Source organism: Tyto alba, unplaced genomic scaffold, assembly GCF_018691265.1.
Source record: "Tyto alba isolate M040663 unplaced genomic scaffold, T.alba_DEE_v4.0 Super-Scaffold_1, whole genome shotgun sequence".
In the NCBI taxonomy this organism is placed as follows: domain Eukaryota; kingdom Metazoa; phylum Chordata; class Aves; order Strigiformes; family Tytonidae; genus Tyto; species Tyto alba.
This window is the reverse complement of record NW_024881261.1, coordinates 6,399,994-6,422,438: the sequence shown is the minus strand read 5'-3', so window position 1 is coordinate 6,422,438 and position 22,445 is coordinate 6,399,994. Positions and strand designations below refer to the sequence as shown.

General features: G+C 36.7%; 1 protein-coding gene across 1 annotated transcript in view; it reads left to right on the top strand.

Moving 5' to 3' along the window:
- Positions 1-22,445, top strand: part of PLPP4 (phospholipid phosphatase 4) — a 66,999-nt gene that overhangs the window by 7,678 nt on the left and 36,876 nt on the right. Inside the window, exons 2-5 of the mRNA XM_042792130.1 lie at positions 12,141-12,249; positions 16,601-16,691; positions 20,041-20,104; positions 21,642-21,766. Coding sequence (XP_042648064.1) covers positions 12,141-12,249; positions 16,601-16,691; positions 20,041-20,104; positions 21,642-21,766 — 389 coding nt within the window. The remainder of the gene's footprint in view (positions 1-12,140; positions 12,250-16,600; positions 16,692-20,040; positions 20,105-21,641; positions 21,767-22,445) is intronic.

Here is a 22,445-nt window from a genome sequence, read left to right as displayed (position 1 = left end):
GGCATAGAAAACACATTTTCTGAGAAAAATATAGAAATAATTGAGCTGTTTAAGGTAGAAATCTGAGGAGACATGGCAGTAATCTTCACATGTAAGCAGCTGCTGTAAAGGAGAGGGCAAACTGCTCTTCATGTCCTTTGGGTATTGTACAGAAAGGAAACATTTTTAAACATGTAGGAAGGGAAATTTAGGCTGAGTGTGGGGAAATATAACCTAATTGTAAGGACTTTTGTATGCTGTGATAGATTGCCTGAGGCATGTGTAGAATCTCCACCAATGGAAATTTTAAATATCAAGTTACACTGAAGTGTCTTGGGAGTATTTTATATAAAGTTTTGCTTTGCTGCATGGCTGTGAGGAGATAGACTAGGTGGACTTGTAAGCTAGCATGAATTGACTTAGTGGACTGAGGTTTATACTGCCTGAGAGTGTCCCAGTGTGCCAGGAAAAGTTGAGACATTAAAGCAAAATTTCTTGTAAGAGATTTTTGGCTCATGTTGATGGGCAGAAAAGGAAATGGTGTTACTAATTCAAAGTTACTTGGAGAACATGTTAGCAAAGACTGAGCAGAAGCTGATGGTCCCATATGACTGGAGGACAGTGCCATGCCAGATACCATATTCTAAATATTCTGCATTGACGACACTGTAGAGAAAATGAAATTCTAGATTAGGTGAAATGTCTCACTCTGCAATTTTAAAGTTAAACATTTTACTCTTATTTTGAGTGAAAAGTTCTACTACTTATTTAGAATTTACAATGGAGGTGTAAATGTCAGCTCAGAAATATTTCAACTTTGAAGGATTTGTGGCACCCTGCCAAGTGTTGTGAAGCCTTGCAAATCAAAAACAACAGAGGAGAGTATAATTTGATATAAAGTGTTACATTTTCATTAGCTGCCAATTTTCACTAATGGGAGAACAAATCTAGTGGCCTGACTGTACTTTCACTGCCCGCAGAGAGACCATTAATAATTTCATTCATCTAGTGTCCAAAGTGCTTTACAGGAGTATAACTATTGCTATTGGACTTTAGTGAGTGCTACAAAATGCTAAAAATGATGTTTCTATTCCCCATTACTATATCTTTCTATATATATTTTTAAATAATTATTAATGCTCTGGAACATGTTGTTATTCATACAAGTGTTTTTTGATTGAGTGATTTTAATATAGTTGGATTTGATTGTGAATATCATTAGGCAGGTCTCTTTTTTTCCTAGAGAATAATGAAGTCATTGCATACAGCAACTGTGAACAAAATAACTTGTGAATTTGTATTACATTTAGTAAATAACTTGGCCAAAAATGTGTCTAATAATACTGAAGTTTTTAATTTTAAAATTTGCATTTTTAAATGCATTTTTTATTAAAATGAGTTTAGTGGATGCCCCCCAAAAATATTTAATTTAAGCTTGTGTTAAGATAATATGTTCCTGCTTGATCAAAAATTAATGCTTTAATTTCACATAAAGAAACTCTTGACTAAGCCTTCTAGATCGTTCCAAGCCCCCTCTCTTACTTCTTTACCAGCTCCTGAGATTTTGGTCCAAAAAGCAGTCTGAAAATGTGTTTTGGAGCTCAGCTCTAGTTGTGAACAATTTGTATGATACTATGTAATCCTTGTTCTTATTCAGCCCCCCAGGTACAGCATTATGTGGGGATAGTCTTCACTGCCATACAGGTCCCCTTTCGAGGTCATGTCTCTGTCTATCCCTCAAATGTTTAAAGGGATCTGTGGTGTATAACGAGTGGGACACAAATCAAAAACATTCATACCATAAACATATTCTAGACTAAAAATAACATGGCAGCAAATTATCAAGTTGTGTTCATATTATTAATATTCAGGTTCTGACGAAAAGCTGAGTGAGTGAGAAGGAAAATTTCTTGTGCAGAAATGGTAGGTTTTTGATATGGGGCTTTTGAAGAGATTATGGGGACGGTGCAGCGGTGGCTGAACAGAGACAAGATCCTGCAGCATGGAGGAACCTATTAGTGTGTTTCAGAGAGTGCTCCTGAACAAGGTGCTAGGGCCAAGCTGTCACCTCCAAATGATTAAACCTTGTTACAAGCAAGATCTTAAAGAGCTATCGCAGGAGGGACAGGAGTGAGAAACATTGAAGTGACAGTGAGCTACAAAGGGAATTTTGGAGAAGGAGTGATGGAGGGACAGAAATAATGGAGAGGGAAAGCTTAGGCCACTCAGAGAAACTCAGCAGGTTTGTGAGTTAACCCCTGACTTTCATTTCAGGTCCAAACCTGCAGTCAATAGGAGTGTGGCATGCAGGTATGAAAACAGAAGAAACTTTATCAGACTACTCAGCTCTATCAAATTGCTGTAAAGCTAGGGTAGCTGTCCAAGGAACTGTTGCGAGTTGTTTGGCTGAAAACAGTTTGAGATGTAATAAGCATTAAAAAAACATCAAAAGCAAAATTTTGACTGCCTGCAATATGTTTTGGTTCATTATTCAAATTTGTGCTTAGGTGATTTAAGCCTGTAATATGAATTCTGTTTCTCACTTTAGAACAATGTACAGCTGCCAGCTTTGAAACTTCTAATGGCTACATGAGTGTTCATAAACTGATGATTTCCTTTCTCTCTATTCCCTCCTCCCCAAACACACACATTAAAACGGCTTTTGTGATATAGCTTGCATCATAGGGTATATTTAATAAAAATAGAGCATAAAGGCAAAAATTAATACCATAAATCATGCTTTTTATTAACTAAAATGAGAGATAATGCAATGAAAACTGTAGCCAGTAGTTTTCACTTTGCTGGTATCTATTATTTCTGTAAGACTGCCACTGTTGATTATCTCTGTTACAGTCGTGCAGCTGTACTGGACTGCCTTAAGTATTGTAGACTGACATAATAAGTAGCAGCTCTGACCTGCTTGCCTTGTGCTTGAAGTGTACCGCTGCTCCGTGTGAGCAGGGATCACAAGAACTGAACTGCTTTTTCACCTCAGGAGAAGCTAAATGCCAAAACAAATATGTTTTTGTTTCAAAATGGTTTATTTTACATTCTGCTGACGAGAAAGAAAAAGATGCAAAGATCACTTTCAATATTAGGTCAAAGAAAGTTTTAAAAATGTGAAACAAGCCAAAATATGTCAATTTGACTCATTTTGCAGTGTTTTTTTCCTGCTTCAGCATAGCCACTCTTGACTCCTGCTCTTCTGTTCAAAGCTGCAATGCAGCATAACCAACTGTTCTTTCTTTCCTCCTTTCACTTTGCTCATTTCCAAATATTCCACTTCTGTAAGGAAGAAAAATGATGGTAAAAAGGTTGTACCTAAGCCAGTTAAGTAGTTTAATGCCTGAATACCCATTTTTATTTGCATTGAAAGAGAGTTTTCCAGATTCAGTCACTTCATACTGGCAATAAGGATACTCAGCGACATTTAGTGCTACACTCATTCAAAGTGCTCAGCCCATGATCAAGGAGATTGTATTGATTGGAAGCTTTTGGATTCTTTCAGGTGCACAAGACAAACCGCTGGCTATGTTAATTGCTTGTTCGTTTGCTGTTCATGCATGCTCAGATAATCCTTTTGCTTTCCTCTTAGGTTTACTATGACTGAAATAAAGTCACAGGAAGGGAATAGTTTACCCTGAGAGAGTTCAAATTCCAGGGATTGAGAAAGAAGTAGAGGTATAATTTCAGTGCTAAGGAAACTAACATTATATTCTAACACACCAAGCTAGACTCGTTTTTCAGCTTTGTGAAAAGATCGCTGGTTCACTATTTCGAATCAGGTATTCTAAGAACATGTATGTATCATTTATGTATTATTTCATAAGCTGCAGGACTCCTGTTGTGAATCTATATTGTTCTTAGTTCAAGATCTGAGCTTTTAAGAGATCTCAGGCTCCCCAGCTGTTGCCTCCTTGCTGATTCATTTAATTCATATTGTTTCTTGAATTTGGACCAAACAAGGAAGAGAAAATTTGAACACAGGGGTTGGGTCTGGTTTTAACCTGTTTCTATTCATATGTATTTTCTGCGTGGGTACATGTGGCTCAAGTCATGTGCTGTAGCAGACTTGAGTCTAATCTCGGGCACAGTTGATGAAGCCTTTATAAACACAGCCCTAGATGCTGTAAGGGTCTAGTGGCTCAATAATCATTCAGAGACACTGACTGGCACAGACTCCATCATCTAGTTAGACGTGTTCTTGTTGAAGAACCTGTCTCACATCATGGTGTGTTTTGTTGGCCCAGAAATAGCACAGCTCACCCTGACTGGGGTGCAATGCTAGCTGGAAGGAGGATGGTAAAAAGAGGGGCAGTTCATCCTTCATACCCTGATAGATATCTGTTAAATCAGTGGGTATAAAAGGCAAATCTGGGAAACCTGCTAGTAAGACTGAATAAAATATTGGAAATTCTCTTCTTTCAGCACATCTGGGAAATATGACAGCTATGGTAATATGTATATTTTTAAAACTGCATCAGAATTTATTTTCAATCCCTTCTTGATCAAAATGATTTCTCGTATATCTGAAGGGCTAATGTGGGCATATGTGCTAATTAAATGTCACATTGCAATTGCTAGCTAATTTAAAATATTCAGAAATATTTTACATCAAGTGATACTGACTCATCTGAATCCAAACCTACCCTTGAGAACCAGTTCTCTACTTGCCAGTGACATTAAATAAAAAATAAAAAAAAAGAAAAAACAAAACAAACTCAACAAAAATATTGCCCTCACCTTTTGTCCTTATGAGTCCCAGCATTTAATTCCTTTGACTTTTGGCTCTTCCCTACACAAAAGTGCACCCACAGAATTAAAAGTAGGGAAAGCTGTATACATTCAGATTAGAGTATCAAATGTTATCAGGAAATGGTATGAAAGCTTTGTTTCTAGCTTCTCAAAAATACAGTAATTTAAAAAATGCTATCAACTTGCACTATTCCCAGAGCTGTATTGGGCACTGAATAGGGACTGAATGAAAGAAGCCTCTTGCAACATTTTTTGTACCATTTACTTTCTGCCAGTACTCCTCTCAGTCTTCATAAATGTGCCTACAAACAGAAGGTTACTGAAAATGAAGAGAGGCATCAGATCTTCTCATTTCTGTAGTGATAAAAACAGCTTCTGAGTTATCTTTGTAGGATGTTCCTGGTGAATATTAAGTACCCTGTATCCTGCAGGACACTGAAACCCAATAAAGCTCCGTATTAGGATTATAGACTGTTAATCAGAAGTGGCAGGTGTATACTCTGCATGGCACTGTATTGGGAAATAAAAGCTCTTAAAAGGTAGAAGTAATTTATTGATACAGCTGGTTCTGTACCTCTTAGTGCAAATGTAAATTACTTAATGAATTGCTTTTAGTGCAGTTACAAGATGATGGTTGTAATAACATGTTTCCATCAAAGTCTGTGAAGAACCAATAAAACATTAACTTCTGTTCTCGTGTACATACTTCTTATGCAATCAATATCTATTACAATATAATTTCTAATATTTTTTATAATTTAATGATTTAATTTTGACTTCCAAGGTGGTTAAAGCTGTTGCTTTCCTACTTGAATGCTTCTTGGTAGTGCATGCTTGGTATATGCGAATACCAGTCCAGTTAATGAGCAAACTACAGCAGTAGGAGTCTTGTTTTGACACTGATACTGGTGCTTCTTGCTGCAATGAATTGCCCTACCTTGCCCTGTAAAACAGTGTCAGAAAACATCAAATTTATTGATACCCAGTGTTGTGCCTTAACTATAGGGAAAGTTTATATTTCTATCAAAATTAAAGTTTATATTATTGAAGTTATATTTTTAATTCATGTCAGCTTCTTCCATGGTGAAACTGTAGTTTATAATTAATAATTGGTCATTGGTCTTATTTTTTGTACCTCAAGACATAACTCCCTTCTTGATGGCTGAGGAGCTGTGGATTTCCCAAATTACTTTAGAAATTAAATGGCTCAGATCTCTTTCCTTATGCTAACTTCTGAGCTAACACAAAGTTATCTCATCATGCTAATATGCGTAGACAGCAGCGTTTCAGAAACTGAACTCCTCTGACTGTGGTGAGCAGAATGACGGTGATAAACCACAGGCATTGTTTCTTATCTCACCTTATCACTATCCTGTCTGCTTCACTTCTGTTATTTTGCATTCCAGCCACAGACCATTTCAAGCTTTTCATATTTTGCCTGTCTTCACAGTAGTTCCTAAAATAACCACTAAAACATTGTATTTTTTTCTTTAATATTGCCTATAGGGAATAAACAAGGCTGGGTGTTCTCATGGCACAAGAATAAGTTATTCTCTCCAGGTATATCAAATAACATGATGTGAATGCTTTGCCCACTGATAGTATGTTTCAGAATCAGTAAACTGAAGTCTTGGATTCAAATGTGAGCAAAGGTGATGTGACTAACCAGTGCTCAGTGCAACGTATCCAGCCCATTGGGCTCTTTCTGTTTAGCCTAGGTCACTTGTTGGAAACCCTTAAAGCAAATTCTGTCTTTTAGAATATAATTTTCTTATCTCTACAGCTGTTGTGCCCTATGATGTATTCCACTTTATGGCTCTTTATTCAAAATATTGACGCTGCGAATCTGTTGTGTGAGAATCTCTCACTGAGTTATGTATTGTGTATATACTCTGTAATTAGGCCAACCTATACAGAGCCCTACCAACTTCAGCATCCCTGATTCTGCTCTCAACTATGCAGTTTTAGCGTCAGGACAACTGATTGCACAATTTAACATAGCAGGTACACTATAAAAGCTTTTACTACTAGATTTGAGACCTAGTTTGGGGAATACTCAAGGAAATATCTATGTAAGAAGGTGTACAACGGAGTTCTAATAGCACAGACAGAGCTAACGTGTTTCTGTGGGAGAGGCAGTGGTGAATTTGCTCACCCAGAGTTCTGCAGTCAGGGAATGGTTGACAGAGCCAAACTTTTTTTCCACAAGCCCTTAGAGGTGATTTATAAAAGGGGTTCATGAATACTTTGCTATCTCTTCATTACTTGCTCCAGTGAGAAATTTCATACAAAATCGTTTTAGGATCAGATCTGCTTATCAACAGATGGAGCTTAGAAAAGAGGAGGATTGGTCAGTAGTTATCTGGTATGAAAGACTGTGTCACAATCACAAGTTCATCTTCCTTCTCTTCTAGTGCTTTGTCATGCCACACATACTTCTGTGTCCTCTTATAGGTATTGTTAGTTGGGACAAGCCTTGTCTCCAAGGGACAAGACAAAAGGTAAAAAACCCCAACCTTCTCACACTACACCAACAAAAAAGCCCTTGTACACCTGTAGTTGATGCTCAAAGCCAGGAAGCCATCTCTGACCTTCCAATATGCTATGAACAATTCTGATGAAGCAGATATTTAAGTCCCCAAGATTTCCGGGACCAAAAACCCTGTGTAATTTCATATTGTTACTCTCTGGAAATGGAGCTGTTGGCCAGTGGCAATCCTCCCAACTCTAGTAAGTGTTTCTAAGGTGAATGCTAGTCATGATTTCATTGCTGGAAGCTTCTGTCTTGCTCTAACAGGACACAACAATATAATCCTAATGTTGGGCCCACCTATTCTATTCCTATCCTGTCCTTGTTGGGAACATACTTATCTACTCTAATGTTTCAAGGTTTGTACCTTGGTACTTTGCCAGTGCAATACTGTTTATTACTCTTTGATCTTAGCAGTTTCTAAATGTCATTGCTTCTTGATTTCATGTTGCTAAATGCCAGAGAACGTCACCTACTGTAAGCAGTTTTTGAAACAATAAGATTAGGTGCTAAACAATACCCTGCTGTTACTTATGGGAGATGGAAACCATGGTGGGGGCACAGGGCAAAGACTCTGTGAGGATATTTATGAAGTGTTTGATTCATTCACCACCAGTGAATGATTTTATAAAAAAAAAACATTATTAGCCCATATCGTCATAAAACTACTGTGCACTTCTATCTTGATCAGTCTGTGGTATGGTGCTTGCATAGAAATTATTTTAAAGGGCTACATGCTGTTAAATGGAAATTAAGTTAATGTAACCTGGAAAAGATAATTTTTTATTTAGTGTAGTGTTGTAGGCGGTAATGTTGGGATGTCCAAAGCAACCTCAGGCACTTGGGCACTTGTTCCTCACTGATGTTTTTAATGGAATTAGGGCTCCTGTTTCCTTTGGGTTGCTTTGAAAGTCACAGGTAAAGCCTCTTGAAGTTAATGGAGGTTCTTTTATGCCTTAAATATAAGTTATCAGGCTCAAGTGTTCAAAATATTCCTTGTTAAACTGTTTAAAATGTTGAATGAATATGTAAACATGCAGAAAACGTAAGGCCAAAAAGCTAATACTAAAATTTTGTGTACTAACATGATGTAAACTTCTTAAGTTGCCCATCTGCTACCAGGGGACATTATATGATTGAGGTTGTATTTTCAGACATAATAGAAAATGTCTAGAAACCAGTTTTCCTTATCCAAGGACTACATTAATTTCTAATAACATCTAGTCATTTAAACAAGCTTGCGCTGGCTTATGAATAGTAATAGACTGTACTTTTGTTTAGGATGAAGGAACATAAATCACTAAGTGTCAGGCAGCTTAGAAACTGGTATGTCCTCATGATTTGTTTAATAGAGTACAAAGGGAATTGCCTTCAAGCTAGTTAAATCTTGTATCCAGTCGCCCATTGATGATGCTTCAAAAAAAGAAGAGAATTGTTCTCTTATGAGTTTTGGCATAAAAATTTAATTAGCAGCTGAGCTCTTTCTGAAGATGAAAAAAAAAGTGATTTCTTTTCATGTAGTACTTTCCTTTAACTATTTACTTTGTATTTCTGTATTGTTCACACAGACAAGATCTGCTGCCTTCTACATCTATCTTTTTTTTTTTTTTCTCTCTCCTTTAGTAATGATTTTGAAATTATTCTACCTGGTTTCAACACTTAATTTATATATATATTCTTTTTCATTATGTTTCAGCGTATTTGAACACTATTCTTGGAAGGCATTCAGAACACAAGTCAGAGGAAGAAATGGATACATAATCAGATTTAATATGTAGTGGATACAAAACTGCTGTTATTAAATGAAATAATAATTATAATAATTATTACTGTCATTGATAGATTTGTTGAAATGAATCTTTCCTTAGAAGAGTACAAAGATAGTGAGTATATACTAATCAGAAAATCAGTCCTCAACTGGAATCAGATACTATTTATGTTATTTATTATGGTTTCAGCTCTTCAGCATGTGTGTTATTTTGCTCTTAAATGAATTAAATTTTATGATTTAGCATGTATTTGCAGTATCATAGCATGATTCCTGTCAGAACTGTGAATTTGATTTTTGTTTAATTTCTCAGATTTAGACAACTATACTTTAATCTTAATTTTCTTACATTACAAGGAGACAGGAAACAAAAGAACAGGAAGAGTCCCAAAACTTTAACTATGTTGGTATTTCTTCATAATGTCAAATTAATTAAATCTCTGGTCTAATGTGACATGTTTTCCAAAAGTGCACACTGGTGCACGGATACACTGTGATCACCTTGAGGTGTAAATGTTTGTGTGTTGTTTCCTTTTTTTCATTACTAGAAATGCTTCAAGGCCTAGATATGTCAGAGAACGTGTCTCTGCTTCAAGTCGTTCCTTGGCGTATCCATCAGTCCCAGTGGTTTGAGAACTGCCTCAGTACAGTCAGAGCAGCAGATATATGAGGGAGTATGTCAGAAAAGATGTGACTGGCTGAAAGATGTACTCACTGAAACTCAGCTGGCTTCTCTAACTTCTGTATGCCCAGACATGCATGTGCTTATCTATTTATTTATGTTTAGATGATGGTGGTGAAGTATACAGAATTCATGTCCAGGATGTACATCTTCATAACAAATGTTAAGTCCTGGATAGCTGTGAACACTGCTATTCAGTTCTCCCAGGTGACATGTATTGCATGTCATACCCAGGCCTGTGACTTTACTTGGCGGCTGAACACTTTCAAACAACAGTTAATTGCTTTTAGCTTCTGTCAATATCTTTAAAGACTGAAAATAAAAAATAATATACTTCAGGATTCTCAGTTGAAATTTGGAAATGGGGTTGCTCACATTGTCTAGAAATCAACCTTTATTTTTCAAGTTGAAAAGAAAAATTGTAAAATGAATTTTTCATATATGAGGTGTTTTATTTCCTGGAAATAGTCTTCTTCAGAAATGTTTTGCTCTCATGTCTTGCATAAGCCATTGTTTTTTACACCTAAGAAAGATTTAAGTTTTCATTTTGAAAACACTGAAAAAGTGTTTTGACACTTCTGAAATTCACCTTGCACCTTCTTTGGAGAGCAGGATCAGACTGCATCTGAACAAGCTGAATATAATAGTAAATACTCTTTTTGCAATGCCAGACTCCTTAAGTTTCTAGAAGAATCTGGTTGTCCATGTAAATCAGTAAGGGATACATAACTATTGGTACAAGTGACAAGACTGTGTTTGACTTGTCTGGTTGTCAGATTTTGTTGTTTCCCTTTAGAACGTAGAGGTCAGTTGGGCTCTTTGGAGTAGACCGAGAGTTTTGTACCTTCTGCCCAGTGGGGGTCTGAGTGTGCTCAGGTGGAGGGGGTCAGTAGTAGCATGTGCTGGGCGTGCGGGAGACTGTAGTTTATGCAGAGATTCTAGACTACAGTGAGAAAATGAAGAACAGCTGGTCAATCCTCAGAAGGCATATAAAGAAGGATTTCCTAAGACCCAGAAGACTGGATAAGGCTTGTTGTTATTTAGGAAATTGCTGACATGGCTAGATTTGAGGACACAGGGGGGAGTTGCATATATATGGTTTAATTTTACTCTGCTTTACAGATTGCTTTGAGCTTTTTCTATTACAAAGTCAGCTGTTGTAGCTGTTACTTGTATAAAACCTGGTTTTGGAGGGGTTTAAAGCCCTTGGCATTGGGAAATTTACAGTAAAAAAAAGCTTTGGGCTACTACCCCTCTGTGTTCTGGCTCCATGGGCTGATTAGATAAAACCAGTATGCAGTAAACTGGTCCTCGTGTCTTCTCTCAGCAGCCGTTGTTTCAGCCCTGGTAAACTAGCCCTGAAATGAGTACAGTAAAGGCAAAACTCCCAGGAAGTCTGATATGACTTCAAATCTAAGAAGAGTTAAAGGACAGTGAAGGACTCAGTGGAAAGAAGAGTATGGCTTAAATGAAGAGGGACAATTTATGTAGTCCTAAAAACCTTTTGAAACTTCTCTCTTCAGTCAAAGATCACAATTCCTGATTCCTCTTTCAGTGCTGGACAGAAGATACCCACAGAAATAGTTTACTTTCTATATAACAGTGTAACCTCAGCATTTTATTTTGATGCTCTTAATTTCAAGATAACATAATTACAAAACTTTGGGGTTTGGTTGGTTGGTTGGTTTGTTGTTTTTTTTTTTTTTGTTTGTTTGTTTGTTTGTTTGTTTGTTTTTTAAGAGAGCCAAATGATATGAGAATGAAATTGAAACAGTCAGTTTTGGTAGAATGAGACATCTCAGGTAGAGCTAGATTATTCTTAAACTTGACAGCCAAATCAAATACTGGCAATCTGAAAAAAAGAAAAAATGTGTTTCTACAAGCACATCCTGTTTTAGGAGTAAGCCTCTTTTGGAGATATCCCCTAAAGTTATCTCTTCTTTCTATAAGTAGAAGGAATTGTCTGGGCTGCTTCTTTCTCCCTGCTTTGTGATCCTGTAGATACAACTGTCATACTTCAAAGTCTGAATCTTGACATTTGAAAGACATATTTTGTATTCAATATCTGGTATATAATTTGTTCAGTGTAAAAACTCTGCTATGTGATTTTTCTAATCCCACAATATTCTTTGCACACTTTTCCCACAAAAAATAAAATTACAATTTATTCTCCACAGTAAATTTTTTGGAACTTTTATAAGGTTGTAGAATATAGACTTTAAAAAATCATCTTCCTGAGGGTATATTTATGAAGGTTGTATTACTAAAACGCAGTGAGGTAGGATAGCAATGTATTATCAGGATAATTCATGCATGTTATACCATAATTAACTTTGGGAGAAGTTTTATATCAGCAGGACTCTCATGGGATTTTTGGTCATAATTTCAAATTGTGAAAAAATTTTATCTTTAATTGTTATTTTCAGTTTTACAGAATTTTTGGATCCATTCCAGCGGGTTATCCAGCCAGAAGAGATCTGGCTGTATAAAAATCCTTTGGTGCAATCAGACAACATACCTACGCGTCTTATGTTTGTAAGTACTAAAAGTTTATTGGTCATTTGATGGCTGTAAACTAAATACACTTTCATTTGATAAGCAGTAGGAAATCTTTCAGAACTATAGGGTGTTCCTTTAATTCTAATGACAATTGTTTTCCAAACCAGGGATGTCCAAAATGGCAAAATGTAGGAAATCATGGGGAGTTTGTAAAAAGCAGCATTACCAGGTGACTGACTTTATGAATGTTGATTTTACAGTTTAAGATTTAAGCTAGTGTTAACTTAGAGGGATACTAGAGAAATGGTTAGAGAAGCTTTTGAACTGGCTCGTTGAGTGACCTGACAAAACCTTACCATACTCTTATTAGGTTAAGTGCTTTAATTTTCAGATCCAGTTTGTTTTTGGCATGTCAGGCACTGAGATATTTGCCTCCAAATACTTTTTTCTTTCCCCATGTATACAAAAACCTTTGTTTTAGCTCCTGCCAACAAGCATACTAAATATATCATAGAGCTGCTCTGCTGTCACTGTTCTTCTGGCTCTCCCCAGCACAGCTTGTGTTGACATGCAGACTGCCTGTCTGATTTTGATGGTTTGCCTGGTTATCAAAATTCATGGTTTTGATAACCTTCATTAGCAATGATTAACAACTGTAATAATCTGTATATAATTTATAAGAGTGCAGTAAAGATAGACCACTACAGAAATGCTAAGATATTATGGGTATAGTTCAGGCTATTAACACAAGTAGGTCAGTCTTTGCAAAAGCTTCATCAAAGTGGAGATCTTGCAGGAATGGGCTTGGCAGTGAGGTCAAATCCTAGTACCCTTATGTCAAAACATCTTTTCCTGTATCTTCAGTGAAGCCAGGATTTTACTTTTCAGATTAAGGCTTGAATTCAGAATAAATGCAAATCAGCTACGTAATTAATTTTCTATTTTATTTTTTTTTTTAAACGTTTAGGCCTTCAGTTATAGAAACATTTTAATTAAGGATCAACTTGAAGGTGCTTCCTATTTATGAGATAACAATATGTCTCAGTTTTCTAACACAGAGACTGAAGGCCTGGCCTGGATTTAAAGTCACCAACATATTGTTTACATTGCATTAAGAGGAAGTTTTATTAAGGACTTTTTCAGTCTGGATGGGTGAAAATATATGTTTTTCCTGAAATGTAAAAAGCCACCACAAAACAAAACATTAAGTTGTTGTACTAGGAAGGGTTCTGAGTTTAGTTCTGCCATTTTTTTCTTATGCTGAGCGTTACCTTGCTACATGCTTTCTCTGATTGTTGTTTATAACTGAAGAGTTCAAGAACCGATAGTGAATCATTGTACAGGGTTTTGCTGTGGTCCTGAAACTATTTCTGAAACCAGTTGGGATCATCACAAGTCCATCCTTTGTTCTCTATGCAGTAACCACTGGGAAACACAATTCTGGGATATGTGTATTACATTTTCCTGTTAACCACCTGCCATAGAACGAGCTTTTGGTATACTTCATGGTGCATGGAACTTACAGGCAGCTCTGAGTCAGTAATGTTTGTATAGTCTGTGTTCTCTTTCTGGCTCAGATCACTGACATCTCAGTTACTCAGTGAACAGCTTCTTAAATTAAGAAATTTATATAATTTCTAATATTTTTTTTTTTATTCTTTAATTAAAAAGAAAAAAAATCCACCTCTAGAATTGATCACAAGCTTTTATTATGTAAAGAATTTCTTGGCACTAGTGTTGTACTCTGATATTGAACTGAATAGCTGTGTTACCAGAAAGCGATCTCTAGGACTTTATGAACTGCTGGGTTATTTTATATGTTGAGAGATTAGAATTCAAGAGAAATGTGAACGCTCCAAACACAGATCCAAATTAGACAAAGTTGACTTCTGCATGGGTAGCAAGCAAGCAACAAGGCCTGGAAAGACCTGAGCCTTGTTCTGGCTATCAGTGGATGTTCCTTTTCTTGGAAAGTGTAAGATACTGTCAACTTCTCTTGAATGCATTATGGAAGTCTGTGGGAGTCCCTATAACTGTAGCATATCTCTGTCTTGCCAGGATGAATAATGGACGAGAGATTTTGTCCATGTATCACAAAAGCAAGGCAATGTTGGAATGTTTCACTGCTGGAAAAGAAAACATTACTGAGATTCATCTGAGGAGAGTATTGCTCATTAGACTGTTGCCAAATCTGTTGTGGATATGAGCCATATAGAATCTTTTTGCAAAATAAAGAAAAAGGCATCGTTAGCAAGCCAAACTTTCTTTATTTGTGCATTTTGCTGCAGAATAAAAAAGACCTTCCAGCCAATGCTTTTGTGTAAGGAACAGCAATGTACTGCAAACATGAATAGTTCTTCATCTCTCTCAAAAGTCCATATGCTTGTGAAATATGAGGAAATCTGCAGTTTTACCAGATTTCTGAAGATTGATTGTAAAGTGGTTTGGAACAAGCTGCCACTTGAATTCTATCCTTTGTTGATATTTTCTGCTGCTCTTGCTTGTTCAAAAGATTTCTAACTCCATTAAACCACCACTATAAGCTTGTCAGCCTGGCTATATTTCTACATGTTCTTCAAGAATGGAATGTAGATATCTATCTTCTTTTCTTTCCTGGTGGCAATTCTTACTTTTTAGAATGAAAATGGTAATTCTAAGTTTTGCTTTAACCTTTTTTTATTTCACTCTTTGTCTCTGAAAGCAGAAGTTAAACTATTGCTGAGGATGGAGAGAAGTGAACATTTCTGGGGCAGGAACATGGCACTGTCATCCTAACTTGAATCTCACACACACTGTAGACAGAAGGGAATTTTAAGTGGAAGTGGTGCATCTTTTTGCACAAAACCTGATGCTTGCCTTTCTAAATGTAAAGAAGGGGAGCAGACTCCAGACTGTGTTTTAATCTATATGGCTCACTGAGTTAGATAATATTTTGCAGATGCAGGTGAGGGAATCTGGTCCAAGATGCACTACCAAAATAACAAATGTAGTGCATTTTCATGTTGTTCCCTACTCAGATATTCTAAAAGCATAAAATGAGGACTGGGATTAATCTGTATTATAAAGAGAAGATCATAACATGTCTATCATGTCTGTTTTTTTTTATTTCAGTGAGGTTCTTTAAGAAGACACTGTTCAGCCTCAGTAAAGATAGCATAATCTTACATAAGCCTTAGTGCTCTGTGCGCCATATACAGCTTGATTTTCACCTTGTTTAAAAAAAACAGTAATTTTCACTTTTCTTCAAGAGAATAAATGCTTTTGAAAGACTTTGATTTGGTTTTGAACAAATGTGATTGTGAAAAGGTTAGTAGATTCCAGAAAGCAATTGTTTAACTTAGGCTGGAACCAGCAAGAAGCATAAATAAATAATAAACAAAGAAAGAAGCATAAGCTTGGCCACAAGTTGCCTTTTACCTCTGCAATCGGCAGTCTGAGACAGAAAGGATGATGGAAGGACCAGTTGGGAACAAAATCATAGTTTTCATGGCAAGCTACTAATGAAAAACTCCCCGGTATTGTGCTTGGGAGAAACTAGTATGTCTCTGTAGAAAGACAATAAATACCTGCTCTGGGAAGACTGACTGCAGTATATAGACACTGCAAGAAGTAGGATGCTTTTTGGATAACTGCCACATTTACAGTGGATCATCAACCACAGTCCAAATTGCTCTTTGATAATGGAGATACTGTTCATGGATATCGTGTGTACGTTGATGTGCAGATGCTGTTTTGGGTTCCTTGTGGGAAGAATCCTGTCCTACAGCACTGACAATAAAAGAATATGGTTCTATTTAACTAATAATTGTAGAAGTTCAGGTGTTTTTCTGTTTTTGAACAAAATCAAGGAGTTCATTCCACATCCAAACACTTGTAAATGAAACAATCATAAAGACATGATCTTCTCAGTGCATTCAAGAACGACAGTTAAAAAGAAAACAAAAAGTAAAATAAAAAGTATTTTTAAATGTCAGGAAGTTGGTGCTGGAGTCTGTTATGTTGAATAGGGTCTTACTGAGAGCACAGCCGGGATGGGCTGCCTTCTGGAGCAGTGCTGTGTGTGGAAAAAATGTATAGGATCTGTATGGATCAGTGTATGAATTATGTGAACCTTATACATTGTTGCTTTTTCATTTATGAAGCTGACATTTTAAATGCAGCTCCAGGCAATTACAAATCAATTATAAACCACAGTTGTGCTACAATTTTAATGTATTTGTTGCCCTGTAGTTGCAAAGACAAATCATCCCACTTTGCTTAAGGTCAGGAGTTTGATAAAGATCACTCAGCCTTCCAGTTTAAATGAAGCTAACTGGAACTAATTATTAATCAGTTGGACTGAAAAGGAATTGATGGTCTCACATGTGATATTTGTTATCTCTTACAGGCAATTTCATTCCTTACGCCACTAGCAGTCATTTTTGTGGTGAAAATAATTCGGCGAACAGACAAGACTGAAATTAAAGAGGCTTTCTTAGGTAATGTATGTCATATTTCAAGATGAAAAATGTGGGATAGGTCTCAGAGACTGATTCCAATTGTAGTCTAAACCTTGAAGAGTACCTGTCTTTGTTACAGTCCATTACAGTAGTTTTTAGGTGCAGTTATAATTCCAAGCCATCTCACAAAAGTCTTTTGTTTTTTTGTGTGTTTCTAAATGTACAAATTCTGTGCCTTAATTCCACAATCTAGCTAGCAAGGGCTAGAATTTGATCAGCAAAGCCAAGACCATCCGAGACACTGCTCAGATGTATATTTTTCTGTCACAGCCAATCTATTACTTAGCTCTTATTTATACTTGCAGCTATTCTAAATTAAGGGTTTGACTGGAAAGTCCTGTGAGACTCAGCTGCTTGGTGTAGGAAATTACTTCTCTCATTGTTTTCTCTGACCTTCTGGAGTTTATTGTTCCCCATTGCAAAATCCGTGCTCATGGCTCAGCTTTTCTAATCACAACATCTTAAACTGCCAGTGGAGTTAGATGTGTGCTTAATCCTGGACTGTGAACTGCTATGGCTGTGTTATGAGTGAGATCTAATTACAATTGTAGGCAGCAACTTTGAGTAGAGGAGCAGATAGACAATGGGGATGGTAAGTCTTAAACTGTTCCAGCTAATTCTGGCTGCACCTATCTTTTGAATCTTTTAGTGATATATGCCCAGATCCTTTTTTCATAGATACTGCCAGAGACCAAAATTGACTGAAGCACTTTCACTGGCAGAGGATACTTTGAAGCACTAAGAACTGTTGTTGGCAGTATGTTTAAAATATACCAAACTCTGAAACTTTGTTTTAGTGTCTAATTTACACTTTAATTTATTGGCCGTTAGATCATAAGGTCAAACCTATACTCAGCCTTGCCTTAGCTAGATAGGATGCAAATGGCACTATGTATCTGCCTTTGAAAATTTTTTTTAGTCAAGGCTGAGTTTCCATGGCTTGTTCTTTCTCCAGTTGCCCTAACACAAATATGAAAAGATCCTAGTTTTGCTCTGGCTGCTGCCAGTCATTTGTAGGAAGTTCTGAAATGTCTTAAAGTGATATTTTACTGACAAGTCCATTCAGTAGAAAAAACTCCAATTCATAAAATGCATACACTCACAGTTCTGAGTTTCACTTTCTGTTGTTTAAGAAAGAAAGGAGCTTTGGACTGGTTTCTCCATCACTTATTCTCACCTTTTTGTTTTAGAAAGATATTAATTTTTTCCACTGTTCTTGCCTTCTGTTATGATTCCCTCTATAATGTCCAGGAGAAAACTTGACAGCTTCCTCATTATTCTCCTTGCTATCCAGACTCTAAGGAAACCTCAGCCTTGATGCTCTGTTCTGCAGGGTATCCCTTTTCAGTATGTGCTGTAAGTGTGGAACTTTTTGTGGCTCATGTTCGAGTGTACTGTACATTAATATGATTCAGTATGTTAATGTGTCTGGTGATGTGAAGATTCATTAACTGTGGTGGAGCTTTGCTGAAATGCTGAGATTTGGCGCATAATGTTCATAAGAAATATTCAGGAAGTCCCTCAAAAGGTGAATTTCTTTAGGCATCATACTTAGAAGAGATCAAAGGTTAAAAGGATGTGAAAATGCTTTGCCCCTCATATAGCCATTAATATAAAGAAGGTGATTCAGTGCATCTAGGGTAAGGAGTCAGCTTCATAATGTAGGTGCCCTTAAACTTTCCTCTGGAAGTGTGTACATTTCTCTACTCACTGGATTATATGACTTCTGGTGGGCAGTATGAATCTTTCCTAAAGCAAACAAAATGAGAGCAAATGCAATTTGTTTATCAGCTTACATTCACACTGTCATTTGATATTTGGGTTGCCATTGTAAGGAATATGCACCAGTGAAAGCACTGTTCAGTCAGGTGTGCAATGAACAATCAAGACAAAGCTCAGTGAAAAGAGTAAACTTTACTGCATGTCTCAGAAAGGAGATATTTCTGCATGTCCTTTTTATAAAAAAGGAGAATGTAGTGCTGTGACATTGCTGGTCATATACATTTGACTGTGGAAAATTTCAGTTCACCATGCAATCACCATAAATAACTGAGAGAACAACTGAGAGGAAAAAGAGAACATGGGATTGAGTGGTCACTGTGGACATAGGTGTTGAAAGTGTAAGACAGTTTTGAACAATATCAGTGTCTCTAGGATTGACTTGTTCTTTTATTTTTGCTGACAGCTATTGCTGTAGTCTGAGAAAACCCTTGTTTTTGCTTTGATGGAGGACCTCTTTTTTTTTTTTTAACTTAAAGAAAAATAGATCCTATAACACAGACATTTTTATGATGTATAATATCCTCAGGCAAAGATTTTATGTAGACAGGATGAGTGCTGCTGAGGTGCAGCATCTGGGGCAGCAGTCCGATGAGAAAATAGCTCGTGTAGCTGCCATAATCTGAAGTTATATTACTGTAACTGTTCTGCTGGAAATCAGAGATTTGCCTGATAGGTTTTTTTTTGATGGCAAATAAAATGCAGTGGCTCTTGTGTTGTAACAGGGAGCTACAGTGTGGACTGCCACATTAAGTCAGTTTTTAATCTAAAAATAGTGTATGCACTGGATCCAAGTGCCACTGAAATCAAGGCAGAGATCTCCACAGGCTTTATATGAGGTTGTACAGAAAGTCTAGGCACTTGGCGTGCAAATACAAATGAAAAATATGATTCAGACATACCTACTATGACAATTCCTCTTTATTACTCCAATTTTATTAGGAAAATTTGTTAATCCTGGGAGCAAATGTAAGGGGAAAATGTCAACATTTTTAGTCAAAATATCCATCTCCTTTCAAAAGAAAAATTAAAAAATCATCCAGTTTTAGATTTCACCAAAACGCAATTCTTCAGCCTGAAAGTGGATTGCTTAATTGTGTTATACATACATATATATACACATACATGAACACAGACATATGCATATATATTTATTATGTATATATCTACACAGGAATTCTCCTTGACCCAAAGAGCGTAAGATTTTAATAGAGTAAATTACAAAGATGATAGGCACAGTACTTGATTCTCTAATAATTGTTTCCATCTGATGATTTATGTCTGTGCAAATGGCATGATAAGAAAACTGGCTTTGCATAAGGAAATAAGATTTCTCAAGAGTAAAAGCAAAAGAAAGTCAGTCATGTGATTATTATGATGCTCTTTGGTCTGTCCTTAGTCTGGGTAATAATTAAAACAGAAGGCTGCAAAGATCATTCAGTTTTCAGACCAGTAAAGATTTCAGTCTATAATTCAAATGCTGTAATGCTACAATTTATAGCTTGCTATTTAGGTTATTATTGTTCTGTTTGTTCATTCTCTTTTGTAGCTGTTTCCTTGGCTCTAGCTCTGAATGGCGTCTGCACAAATACTATTAAATTAATAGTGGGAAGGTAAGTTTTGTCATGTTATAAATGATAGCTTTAACTGTTAAGAGAAATGAAGACAGATTGACAAATACAATACATCTTAATAAAAAGATAGCTGCTGCTGCAAAGCACGTTGTATTAGAACAGTCCCCTGTGAAGCTGTCCTTTCCCTGGTGCAGGTGTTGTACAACTTCATTATGTGACATCCAACTGTGGCAGGAATCCATGCTCTTGTGTTTTGTTACTTGTTTGACCGGTTGGTGGATCCAGGCAAATGAGGAGTCTGAAAGGAAAGGTGTGAGCTGATATCCATTCATTAAATTGGCAACACAGAAGGGAAGAGTCGCAGCATGTGGGAGTTCCGATGCCATCGCCACTAGTCTGATTAAGTAGGAATCAGTTGACTCTCTATATAACCCAGTGCCTGTGTTCTGTGTGAAGTATATTACTGAATGTGATATTTCCAGGTGACGTCAAGATCCATGGCAGAACAAATCTTGGAGCTAAGCAATAAGTGGATTCCTAAGTAGGCCATTTTTTTAGGGAAGCATAAATTTGTATGAAGGGCTCAGAAAAATACTAGCAAAAAAAGGTCTGTGGAAAATAATTTTTTTAAGGTATTTTTTGGCTTTTTATAAAAATTTTGAATAATTTATTCTGGAAAATATATATTTGACTTGAATTCATACACACTATTTAATAGAGTCCAATGCTACATTTGTTGTTCACCTGTTTTGCAGCTCTGAGAAAGCAGTATTTGTGCTTGGTTTCTGATGAGCCCTCTATGCTACAGTACTGATGCCCTAACAATAATGGTACTTGGCACTTTTATTTTAAGACTGCTTTTGAAATATAATTAAAAATGTCTGCACCATCTTCTTCAGGCAGACGTGAGCTCATTTTGCCTGCACTCCAAGCCAGCTAGTTGCTCTGTCAGTTTGTCTCCGAGTCTGTGGTCATTCGCCCTGCTTATCTACATATTAGCTCAGGATCAGTATGATACCAGTCAAACCTACGTGCTACTATTCATCTCAGAGCAGGGTCAAAAGAAACTCGAAGGTTTGTTCAATGCAGTTAGAGAGTCAGCATCAAGTCTGGCATTAGAATTTGGTGGTTGTTTTGGTGCCAGTCCTGTAGCCTAAGTTGTAGCCCTGTTCTCAGCTAATGTGTCGGCAAGACTTGTGCACTACTTTGCTCTGTCACTGGAAGTGCTGTGCCCGATTGATTGCTCTAGGCTAGAGTAAACCTGCATGTTAATTTTTCAGAGACAACTCCCACTTGCATGCTGCACTGGAAGCTTCCCTGAGAGAGCCTGCAGCAAAAAATGTGACTTAGAATTTAGAGACATGGTCTAGTGGTGGATTTGGCATTGTTAGGTTTACTGTTGGACTCCGTGATCTTAAGGGTTTTTCCAACCTAAATTATTCTATGATTTCTGTTGCTGTGTTAAGGCAGGAGGGAACAAACTCTGTATGTAATAAGCAGTAAATGTGATAATCACTTTGAGGTTTATTTGTTACTACAGCTTTTATATTTTTAATATCCATGGTGTTTTTTGTAGACCGCGTCCCGATTTCTTTTACCGCTGCTTTCCAGATGGAGTAATGAACTCTGAAATGCACTGCACAGGTGATCCAGATCTGGTGTCTGAAGGCAGAAAAAGCTTTCCAAGTATCCACTCTTCCTGTAAGTTCATTTAAGTGCAGTGCCTCTTTTGTTAAAAGCTATCTTATCTATGTTTTGGAATTGCTCTTTTTTTGTTAGATTATGAACCTGATTTTTGCTGGAATGGTCTGAACTTCTGTCTTAGGTCACCACTCCCAGAAATTTCCTTCTGGAAATAAAGCTGTGAGCCCGTGCCCATTCCTTATATTGAGAACTGTCTGACTTCACTGAGTGCCATACTAGAACTATCAGGAGAGTGAAGCACACTATTCAAGGTTAAAGAAAACAGTATGGTTCTGAGGGGGTATCTGTTCCTTAATGCAGACCTCTGTATGCAACCTTTGTTTATATAGTAAATATTTATTTTGTTATATTCCCTTGAAGCATGAAATGTGAGAAAGCATGGTGACCTGCACAGTTTTGAAAAGATCTAGTTAATATCTTTCAAGTACTAGATCTATTAAACTGAAATTCAAGTCACAAAGGCAATTCAACTGCTTTTACCATTAAGGTTTCTTCATAGGAGTTTGTATGCTTGAAGGTGGAAGGGGTAGAAAAGAATACACAGTGATCACTATACATCATTTTGATGCCGTCCATCCTAATGAATTGGGTACAAAGTGAAGTTCAAGAAGTCCCTATAGCACTAGAAGCTATTGTGATATGCCAGTAGAAGGATGATTTTTTCATTCCCTGTTTT